General features: G+C 33.0%; 1 protein-coding gene across 2 annotated transcripts in view; it reads left to right on the top strand.

Annotated features, from left to right (window-relative positions):
* Positions 1–12,563, top strand: part of EMCN (endomucin) — a 124,392-nt gene that overhangs the window by 40,613 nt on the left and 71,216 nt on the right. For both annotated transcript variants that reach the window (XM_011969368.1, XM_011969367.1), the window contains exons 3-4: positions 785–859; positions 10,128–10,244. In XM_011969368.1, coding sequence (XP_011824758.1) covers positions 785–859; positions 10,128–10,244 — 192 coding nt within the window. The remainder of the gene's footprint in view (positions 1–784; positions 860–10,127; positions 10,245–12,563) is intronic.

The raw sequence follows: 12,563 nt of genomic DNA, 5'->3' as shown, positions 1-12,563 counted from the left end.
GTCTCTACTAAAAAATACAAAAAAACTAGCCGGGCGAGGTGGCGGGCGCCTATAGACCCAGCTACTCCGGAGGCTGAGGCAGGAGAATGGCATAGACCTGGGAGGCGGAGCTTGCAGTGAGCTGAGATCTGGCCACTGCACTTTAGCCTGGGCGACAGAGCAAGACTCCGTCCCCCCCACCAAAAAAAAAAAAAAAAATTGTGACTAGAATTGGATACTGCCCTCAAGAGGAAAGAAGGGCACCTGGCATAGAGTGGGAACTCAAAGAACATTCCATAAATAAACAAATTAATACAGAAGTTTTCAATTTCCTTCATAACTTACATTCATTTAGAAATTTCAGTGTCATAACTAAATCAATAAAATGAAATGTAATTCTAGAAAAAAAAAAAGGCATGATATTCCTAGGTCCTATTGACCATGTCACTTTTCTCACAGGGAAAAGTAAAACGATTTTAAACGTTAGAATTTTGTATTTTGCAATAATTTGTTGCAAGTTTAAGGATACCTAAGTAACAATCTTCAGTGGAAACTTGTTTTGGGGACTTACTGTGCAAAAATGTGTGTGTGTGTGTGTGTGTGTGTGTGTGTGTGTGTAGGCCACCCAAGCATTTAATATATATATTCTTTAGACAAAACGAACGGGAAAATTGGAAAAATTAAAGATAGACAAAGGAGAGATGCCAGTCCACCTATAGATTTAACTTACTTTTATTTATTTATTTATTTATTGATAGATAACATGAGATTATGATTAATAATGTAATCGATTTTATCAAACTAGGAACAATCACCAGCGAATTACCTAAAACGTCTCTGACGACAACAGTTACTTTATTAATAACAAGTAAAGATGAAGGTGAGTAATGATTCATTTTTCTACCATTTTAAAAAATACATAATTCACATAATGTAATAGTCACCCTTTTAAAGTGTACAATTCAGAAGTTTTTAGTATATTAACAAGATTGTACAGCTACCACCACTATTAATTTCAGCACATTTTAATCTCCCCAAGAGGAATCTCTGTATCAATTACCAATCACTTCCCATATCCCCCTCCCAGCCTCTGGTAACCATGAACCTCCTTTATAGATTTGCCTATTCTGGACATTTCATATAAATGGAATCATACAATATATGACCTTTTGTGTCTGGATTCTTTCAGTTAGTATGATGTTTTCAAGTTCATCCATGTGGTAACATGTATCTGTAGTTCATTCTTTATTATCACTAAATAATATTGCATTTTATGGATATACCACATTTTGTTATCCATTTATTAATTGATGAACATCTGCATTGTTTCTACTTGCTAATGATTATAAATAATGCTGCTATGAACATTTATGTGCAAGTTGTTGTCTGCCCACGTTTTTCATTTCTCTTAAGTATATGTCTTGAGGTTGAATTGCTAAGTCACAGGGTAACTCTATGTTTAACATTTTAAGGAACCAATTTCCAAAGCAGCTGTACTATATTACTTTTCCACCAGCAACATATAAGAGTTCCAATATCTCCATATTCTAGCTAACACTTGTCTGTCTTAATTATATTTGTCTCAGTGGGTGTGAACTGGTATCCCTTTGTAATTCTGACTTATATTTCTCTAATGATTAATGATGTTGAACATATTTCATGTGTTTGGTAGCCATTTGTAGATCTTCCTTGGAAAATGTTAGCTCAAATTATTTGTACATTTTTTTTTAAAAATTTGGCTATTTGTCCTCTTATTGTTAAGTTGTAAGAGTTCTCTCTACATTCAAGACTAGACCTTTATAAGATAGATAATTTGCAATTATTTTTCCCATTCTATAGGTTATCTTTTAATTTTGTTGGTAGTATCTTTTGAAGCCTGAAAATCTCTGATTTTCATGGGGTAGAATTTCATGGAGAAGAGTTCAGTCCTGTTGACCAATGCTGGCTGCAGATGTTGCAGTTTTCAGAGCATCGCATTGATTTGCTGAGCATACTTCTCAGATGTAATGGTTTCGCCAGATTCAGAAAGCTGCAGTGGATCTGACAGGCAGAAGACGACCAAACAGTGACCATGACCTTTTTTTGGTGCAAGTTTGGCTTTGGGAAGTGCTTTGGAGCTTCTCCTCAGTCCAACCACTGAGCTCGTTGTTGCCAGTTGTCATATAAAATCCACTTTTTGTCGCACATCACAATCAGATCAAGAAATGGTTTGTTGTGTTAGAATAAGAGAAGATGACACTTCAAAACCACGATTTTTTTTATTTTCACTCAGCTCACGAGGCACCCACTTATCCCCTAAACGGCTGTAGAATCATTGAGGTTTGAGTTCTTTGGCAACTTCTCATGTAGTTGTTAGAGAAACAAGCTTCAATGATTGATCTCAATTGGTCATCGTGGCCTTCCGATGTCTGGCCACTAAGCTCCTCATCTTCAAGGCTCTCGTTTCCTATGCAAAACTTCTTGAACCACCACTGCATTGTATGTTCATAAGCAATTCCTAAGACAACTGCTTTGTTGATATAGTGAGTTGTCTGCGCCTCTTTTACGACCCATTTTGAACTCAAATAAGAAAATCGCTTGGATTTGCTTTTTGTCTAACATCATTTCCATAGTCTAAAATAAACACAAAATAAACAGCAAGTGATGTCATTAGCAAAAAAAAAAAAAAAAAGAAACCGGAAATGCCCATTAAAATTGTATATAACATGGATGGGTGCAGTGGCTCATGCCTGTAATCCCAACACTTTGGGAGGCCAAGAAATGTGGATCACTCGAGGCCAGGAGTTCAAGACCAGCCTGGCCAACATGGTGGAACTCTGTGTATGTTTATGTCTCTACTAAAAATACAAAAATTAACCGGGCGCTGTGGCACGCATCTGTAATCCCAGCTACTCGGAAGGCTGAGGCAGGAGAATTGCTTGAACCCGGGAGGCGGAGGTTGCAGTGAGCCGAGATTGGGCCACTGCACTCCAGCCTGGGTGACAGAATGAGACTCCATCTCAAAAAAAAAAATATATATATATATACACACACACACACACACACACACACACTCTTCTAGAATATATATATTTCTAGAATATCTATATATATTCTAGATGCATATATCTAGAAGTTCATTTTATGATAGGGATATATATATATATATATAAAAAAAACATAATCACATTTATTTAAGAATGTATGCCAATATCAAATGGCACATCCCAACAATGTAAAAGCTGCAATTACATTTGCATCCACCTAATATGAGTTTTTTCTGGACTCCTGAATCGACTCCACTTATACCTATATGCCAATTATTATATCAGAGTCATGTACTCTTGATTACTATCACTTTCTATTAAGTTTTGAAAAAAGGAAATGTGAGTCCTCCAACTTTTTCTTTTTTATCCAAGCTTATTTTGGCTATTCAACTTTATCATGCCAATTTTATTATGCTAATTTTAATGCGAATTTTAAGATCAACTTGTTGATTTCTGCAAAGCCAGCTAGGATTGTGATAGGGATTGCACTGAATCTGTAGATCAATTTGAGGAGTATCACCATCTTAACAATCAGGGCTTTCAATTTATGAGCACAGGATGTCTTTCCATTTATCTATGTCTTCTTCAATTTATTTTGATGATGTTTGTAGTTTTCAAGTGTGGAAAGCTTAAGCTTAAACTTATTTTTGTTAAATTTATTCCTAATATTTTATTCATTTTAAATACAATTATTTTGTAATGAAATCGTTGTTTTATTTCAAGTTTGGATTATTCATCACTACTATATGTAAATATAATTTATTTTTGTATGTCAATATTATATCCTCCCACTCTATTGAACTAATTTATTAGCTCGAATTTGTGTGTGTATATATGTATGTGTATTTCTTAGAATTTTCTATGTACAAGATTATGTCATCTGCAAATATAGTTTTACTTTTTTCTTTCCAACGTGGATGACTTTCTTTTATTTATAATTTTATTTTATTTATTTTATTGCCTAACTACCCTGGCTAGCACCTTCAATACAAGGTTGAGTAGAAGTGGTGGGAGGAGATAGCCTTGTCTTGTTTCCAACTTTCAGGGAAAGCTGTCAGTTTTTCACCAGTAAGTATGATGTTAATTATGAGTTTTTAATAGATGACCTTTATCAGAATGAGGAAGTTCCCTTTTATTACTAGATTGTTGAGTGTGTTTATTATGCAAGGGTATTAGATTTTTTTAAATGCCTTGTCTTATTATATTGAAATTGTCATGTTTTTAAAAAATTCCTTACTTTGTTAATGTGGCATATGATATTGATTTCTATATGTTCAGTCAACCTTGAATTCCTAGGCTAAATGCAACTTGGTCATGGAGTATAATTCTTTTTACGTGGTGTTAAACTTTATTTATATTATTTTGTTAAGAATTTTTGTGTCCATATTCATGAAATATATGTTTGCAGTTTTCTTGTCACGTATTTGTCTAATTTTGAAATCAAAATAATACTAGCCTCATACAATAAGTTGGGAAGTGTTCCCTTCTCTACTAATTTTTGAAAGAGTTTTTGAGGATTGGTGGTAATTGCTCTTTAAATGTTTGGTAGAATTTTCCAGGGAAGACCCTGGTGCTGAGCTTCCTTTATGAGTTTTTTTTAAATACTAACTTAATTTATTTACTTACTATAAGTCTATTAGATTTTCTATTTCTTCTTGTCTCAGTTTTTGTAGTTAGTGATTTCCTAGGAATTTGCCCATTTAATCTGGATTATCTAATTTGTTTGCATATAGTTGTTCACAGCATTGACTTATAATCCTTTTAATTTCTGTAAGGTTGGTAGTAATGAATCATTGTTCATTCATAATTTTGATAACTTGACTCCTCTCTCTTATTTCTTTATCAGCATAGCTAAAAGTGTCTCAATTTTATAGATCTTTTCAAAGAACAAACTTTTGGTTTTATTTTTTTCTATGTTGTGTTTCTATTCTCTATTTTATTTCATTCTTCTCTAATCCTTAGTGTTTCTTTCCACTGTTTCATATGGGTTTAGTTTGCTCTTCTTTTTCTAGTTTCTCAAATTGGCCAGTGAGGATTTTGATTTGAGATTATTCTTCTTTTTAATATGTGTTAACACCTATAAATTTCCTTGTTTCTGTTGCTGTCTCTGCATTCCATAAATTTTGGTATACTATGTTTTCATGTTCATTTATGGCAAAGTATTTTCTAATATTTTTTATGATTTATTCCTTGACCCCTCTATGTGTTCATGTGTTCTCATCATTTAGCTCCCACTTATAAGTGAGAACATGCAATATTTTATTTTCTTTTCCTGTGTTAGTTTGTTAAGGATAATGTTCTTCAGCTTCATCCACATTCCTGCAGAGGACATGATCTCATTCTTTTTATAGCTGCATGGTATTTCATGGTGTATATGTACCATATTTTGTTTATCCAATTTGTCATTGATGAGACATTTAGGTTGATTGCATGCCTCTACTATTCCGAATAGTGCTGCAATGAACATATGTGTGCTTCATAATAGAGCGATTTCCATTCATTTGGTTATATATCAAGTAAAGAGATTGTTAGACTGAGCGGTATTTCTGTTTTTAGGTCTTAAAGAAATTGCCATACTGTTTTCCAGAATGTTTGAACTAATTTACACTCCCACCAACAGTGTATAAGCCTTCCTTTTTCCCCACAACCTCACCAGCACCTGTTATTTTTTAACATTTTAGTAATAGCCATTCTAACTGCTGTGAAAGAGTATCTCATTGTGGTTTTGATTTGCATTTCTCTAATAATCAATGATGTTGAACTTTTTTATATGATTGTTGGCTACATGTATGTCTTCTTTGTAAAAGTGTCTGTTCGTGTCCTTTGCTCATGTTTTTATGGAGTTGTTTTTTCTTGTATATTTAAATTTCTTAGAGATGCTGAATATTAGACCTTCGCTGGATTCCGAGTTTGCAAAAATTTCCCCTATTCTGTAGGTTATCTGCTTATTCTTTTGATAGGTTATTTTTCTATGCAGAAGCTTTTTAGTTTAATTCAATCCCATTTGTCAACTTTTGCTTTTGTTGCAATTATTTTTGGTGTTTTCATCATGAAATCTTTGCCCATGCTTATGTCCTGAATGGTATTGTCTATTAAACTAATATTGAAAATCTTCACAGAACTGGAAAAAATTATTTAAAAATTCATATGGAACCCAAAAAAGCCCAAATAGCCAAGGAAATCCTAAGCAATAAGAACAAAGCTAGAAGTATTATGTTACCTGACTTCAAACTATATTACTGGGCTACAGTAACCATAGACCAATGGAAGGGAATAGAGAATCCAGAAATAAGACCACATACCTGCACTATTTAATCTTCAACAAAGCTGCCAAAAACAAGCAATAGGGAAAGGACGCCCTGTTCAATAAATGAAGCTGGAATCCTAGGCTAGTCATATGCAGAAGAATAAAACTAGACCCCTTCCTTACAACATATACAAAAAGTAACTCGATAGATTAAAGACTTAAATTACTTATTTTATAAACTTTGACTCTTAACTCCTTATCAGATATATAATTTACAAATTATTTTTCTCAATTTGTAAGCTGCTTTTATGTTTTGCTAATTGTTTCCTTTACTGTGCACTAGGTTTTTAGTTTGATGTAGTCCCATTTATTTACTTTTGCTTTTGTAGCCTGAGCTTTTGATGTAATATCCAAAAATAATCACTGAGCCCAATGTGAAGGAGATTTGCCCCTATCTTCTCTTCTGGAGGTTTATGATTTCAGGTATTACATTTAGGTCTTTTATCCATTTAGAGTTGATTTTTGTGTGTTGTGTCAAATAAGGGTACAATTTCATTCTTTTGCATGTGGTTATACAGTTTCCCCAGTGCAATTTATTGCAGAGACTATCCTTTCCTTATAGTAACCTCTTGGCGCCCTTGTTGAAAATAATCAATTGACCATATATGTTTAGATTTATATCTGGACTCTCTATTTTATTCCACTGGTCTATGTGTCTGTTTTCATGCCAGTATTATACTGTTTGGATTACTGTAGCTTTATGATATAATTTTAAATAATTAGGAAGTGTGATGCCTCTACTTTTATTTTTCTTTCTCAAGATTGTTTTGCTATTCAGGATCCTTTGTGGTTCCACACAAATTAATTTTTTTCTATTTCTGTGAACAATGACTTGTGAATTTTGATAGGGATTTTTAAAAATCTATATATCAATTTGGGTACTATGGACATTTTAATATTAATTATTTTAATCCATGATCATAGGGTATCTTTGTATTTATTTGTGAATTATTTAGTTTTTATTAATGTTTTATAGTTTTCAGTGTGCAGCTCTTTCATTTCCTTGATTAAATTTATTCCTAAATGTTTTAAAAGCATCTTTGATTCATGTAAAACCAAATATACCACAGTACTAGTAGTCTACAGCATGTATTTTAGTAAATGCTAATTTTGTCAAAAGTCTCTTACCTTTTATTCTATTGCTTAAGACAAAGTGGTCAGACATTTTTCCTGTGGGTATCAGATAAAACAATGCTATAATTCAAATTATGTAATTCCAAAGGAATAAAACTGCCAATCTCCCTCCCTGTAAAATTAAAATCCATGATCACAAACCCTCCCTTCAAGTTAATTGATAACTACACATTAGATTCTTAATGTAGTTAATATCCTGATTTACAGTTTTCCTCAATAAACTTAATTCCTCAAAATATACAAAATAAATTTCATGTTAATAATTCCAAGATAATTATAAAACAGACCCTCTCCTTCACACTCCTCTCAGCCCTATGCAGTGGTTTGCACCTAAGGACATGCATGGAATCAAGATTTCTTTTATCCATTTACAATCTGGTACTGATACGACTCCCTCAAGCATCTCTTGTGTTAAATTCTCATTTTTTCCAACTCAAATATGGATAAATTCCTTATGTTTTGTCTTTAATGCATCCCACCTATACCAAAAGCTGAGACTTAAACATACATGAATCTCAAAAACACAAGTCATAAATGTAAAGCCAATGTAGCTTGATGCAGTTCTCTAATAAATTAATATTTCTCCAGAAAAATTATGTTTGTGAAACCTAATGCATGCACTATTGTCTAGGATTATAGTGCAATTCATAACTGTAGATGAAAGCAGGTACATATTGTTATGTAAGGGAAGGTAGAAAGTATTTAGATTTAAAGACTAGCTTCAAGATTGATTTACTTTTTATCTGAAGGTGTGAATTACTCATTGGCAGTAGTCTGGAATAAACTATGTGTTAACCATAAACACAACTGGAAGTTTTCTCAAAAAGATGTTACTATGACTATGATTCTCATATCTTAATAAATGTTAGTCAACCATGCGTAGATTCTTCTCTCCTGAGACTAGGATTTGAAGCATTTCTGTATATTAGTAAAGTTTAAAAATTTGTGGCTGTGGTAGCATCTTTTATTCTATTCAGTTTGGGTTTACCATGAATATTTTAAAATATTTTGATTTACCTTAAACATTCAAGATTTGCTCCATGGCCTACTTCATGTGGTATAACTGACAACCTGTCCTACATTGAGTGTAGGCTCTAATTCTCATTTGTGAAATATATTCCACATTTATAATAGGCAATTCTTTAAGCAAAATCTTTAGCGTTACATTCCCAGCTATTCCATTATTTTTCTCCTTTCTTTGTATATTTCCAATCTGGGAGCCCTCCACATCTTTCTTAGCTATATATTCTCTTTCCCTCCACCAAGACTGTTGAGTCTGCTTGATACTAGGGAACTCTTTAGGCTTTCAGGATAGCTTTTTCATGCTTTCCAATTTTAGCTCAGCTGAAGAATTCTTCTCCAAAGATTTCTGAAGAGAAACTCCTGTTCTGATCTTTCCCAAACATATGTTGGAATTCCAGTGGGAAGCAAAATCTTTACCCCCCAGGAGTTCCTCCATCTTCAAATGTTGAGTTTCTGCACCTTGGGTGACCTGTCCCACTTCCATGCTAACAAGAATACCAATTTCTGCTTTCTTGCTATAATAAGGCATATCTCTACTTCACATATTTTCCTCCCTATTTAACCTCTGAAATGTATGGCCATTCCCACTCATTCCCTCTCATATGCAGGATTAACACTGTAGACTACATTTCAATTTATTTCATTTTGTTTGCACACTCATTTCCAAAGGCCTTTTACCTGAAGGAAAATATATTTATCTACTGTCTATGAAGTCTTCTTGCAAACGATCCCTTTCTTCAGCATGACTTCCTCAATTGCACTAAGAATTTGTATTACACAGTAGATACTTGTTGACATAGAATGGAAGTTGACTGCACTTCTAGAAAGCACCAGTAGTTCTTGCTCCATTCTATTCCGTGTTAGACATCTACTAAACTGCTTTCCCCTCATCTCCAGGTAGTGTCACATCTAGCTAACACCAAGCATGCAGTAAATGGCATGTCTGCATTTCTTCACTAGCCCAATGTTTCATACTAGACTGAAAAAACTGAAGGGCATTGACTTTTTTTCAGAATAGATAGGCAAATATAAGTTGTTTCAAGTCATCTTATTCAAATGTTATCTTTGAAAAGCTCAGCTTATATTTTTGTTGTAAATTTTTCTTTTTTTTCAAAGAAAATGAACTAAGTATAATTAAAAGTGTATTCCATTTATGTCCTATTATCCCTTATCTCCTGACTATTCCACCTGCTTGAAAATATTTTCCCAAGTGGCATGAGAACAATAGTGCTATACTTAATTACTACCACATCCTTACCTTTCTTTTCCCAGGGTAACTGAGTGATTAACTTTTGCATCAGAAAGGCTTGAATTCAGGTCATGGTTCTCTCCTATTACAAGTTATGTGATTGTGGGGAAATTATTTAATTTCTCTGAGTCTTATATATAAAATAATTATCATCATGATTACTTAATTCATAAGATTACCATGATAATCAAGTGAGATAACCTACACAAGAAAGTTAATGTCCCTCTACATTCTTTAAAGTAATTAATTATATCACCAAAAGGTGAATGTTAAAATGCTGGATTTCTAAGGCTTGGTCAGAAGACTTCTAGAAATTAATCTTCACGTTTTAGTTGGATATTAATATGAATATTAATAAGATGATCTGGTGATTTGTTATACTCCTGATGACTGTTCATTCTTTTTACAGGATTAAGAGTCACAACTCCTGATGTCAGGGAGAATAAGTCCATCATTTCAAACGTAACAGTAACAAGTGTTACACCTCCAAATGCTGTTTCAGCATTGCAAAGTTCCAAACCCAAGAGTAAGTATGAGAATTTGTGCTGAAGTGTTAAAGTAGTGTGTTGGATAAAACTAGTTTCAGAATGTTTTCCAGCATACAACTGCCAAGGAATTATGTCCTGTTTAAATTGTCTCTTAGTCTCTACCCAATAGAACAATCATTTGGCAGCCTCATCTTTTACAGAGACACCCTATTACACTGCAGCCACAAATGAATGGGTCACAACGAAGATTAACGCAACACTGGGCAGTAATCTATAATATTACCTGGCACTAAAAGGACAGCTCAGCCAACAAATTAGACAACTTAGATGAAATGGGAAAATCATCAGAAAGAAATAAATTGCTAAAACTGACTCAAGAAGATATGGAAATCTGAAGAAAAAAAAAAAACCTATAATGATTAAAGAAATTGAAATGGAAACTAAAAATATTCCTATAAAGAAAACCCCAAGCCAAGATGGCTTCAATTGTCGATTCTATAAAGTATTTCAGAAATAAATCATACTAACTCTTCCCAAACTCTTTTAGAACGTAAAGGAGGGGAAAACACTGCACAAATTATTATCTGAGGCTAATGTTACCCTGATACCAAAGCAAGAAAAGAATGAAAAGAAAAAGCAAGTAAAGAAAACTACAGACCAATATGGCTCTTAGACATAGATGCAAATATCCTCAATAAAATATTGCAAAAAATAAGTAACAAGTAAAAAAGAATGTAAAATATGAACAAGTCAGATTTATCCCAGAAATGCAAGATTGGTTTAACATATGAAAACCAAATAAAGTAATACAACAAATTAGTAAAATCAGTACATGTAGAAAGAGCATTCAGCAAAATCTAACGTTCATTCATATTAAAAACTCTCAATAAACTAGAAATATAATGAAATTTCCTCAACTTGATAAAGGGCATATACAAAAAGCCTACAGCTAACATCATACCTAATAAAGAAAGACTTAATGTTTTCCCCTTAAGATCTGGAACATACCAAAGATGTCTGTTCTTATCAATTTTATTCAACATTATAGCCAGAGGTTTTAGACAGTACAATTCAACAATGGATAATACATAGATCCATTTAGATTGAAAAGGAAGAAATAAAGCATTTTTTATTAGCAGACTACATAATTATCTATGTAGAAAATTCAAAGAATTCACTATAAAACTACTAAAACCACTAAAGAGCGGTTTGTAGCACAAGATATAAAATACATAAAAGTAAATTATATTTTTGTATGTTAACAGTGGCAATACAAAATAAAATTGAGAAAATAATTCCATTTTCAATAGCATCAGAAAGTATAAAATATGTAGAAATAAATTCAACAATAGAAGTGAAAGATTTGTACACTAAACTACAAACTATTTTGGTGAGAAATTAAATATCTAAAGAGACATTACATCTTTATAGATTAGGAACCTCAATATTTATATGATAATTCTCTCCAAATTGATCAATCATTGATTAATATATTTAATGCAATCTCTACCAGAATCCCAGTTTTTTAAAATAAATTGGTAAGATGACCCTAGATTTGTACAGAAATAAAAAGGACCTGGAATAGTTAAAACATTTTTGAAAAAGAACAAAGTTGGAGGACACAACCCAATTTCAAAACTTACTCTAAAGCTATTGCATTCAAGTATGGACCTCAGAAACATTATACTCAGTGAAAGAAGCCATACACAAAATATGACATGTGGTATATTCCACTTACAGTAAATATATGGAAAAGACATTTTATAGGGACAGAAAGCAGATAAGTGGTTGCCTGCAGCTGGAGATGGGAGTGGGAATTGATTCTAAATAAGCTCACCAGATTTTTTCATGTTGATAGAGCTGCTCTAAAACTGGATTATATTGATGGTTGCACAATCCTACAGATTTACTAAAAATTATTACTTGTATACTTAAAATGCATGCATTTAATGGTGTGTAAATCATATTTTTGATAAAGCTTTGTTGAAAAACAAAAGGAAAGAAAATGATGAGCCTAGCCAATCAAATTTTCTTTCTGAATAGTCTGAACTAGAAAACCCAACAAACAAACAGCAGGAGTTAGCTACGGGAATTGAAGCTGCAAAGTTTAGTAGTGGGAGTCTGCGGTAGTCATGGTAATTCATGTGCATACCTATGGCATCCAGAAGCAGTTATTATGAGTAAACAGGATTGACAGAAAAGAATGGAGAGTATGTTGGGAGATGGGAATACCCTGTGAGCAAAATTAAATTGTTTGTGTGAGGCAGAGAGAGAAATAGAAGCTAGAACTCCCATGATTTCTGATAGCTTTCCAGTTCCAGTTTCCTCACAACAGATACTTCTCACATTCTCGACTC

This window comes from Mandrillus leucophaeus, unplaced genomic scaffold (genome assembly GCF_000951045.1).
Source record: "Mandrillus leucophaeus isolate KB7577 unplaced genomic scaffold, Mleu.le_1.0 Scaffold887, whole genome shotgun sequence".
Lineage (NCBI taxonomy): Eukaryota > Metazoa > Chordata > Mammalia > Primates > Cercopithecidae > Mandrillus > Mandrillus leucophaeus.
This window is presented reverse-complemented; position numbering and strand designations above follow the sequence as displayed.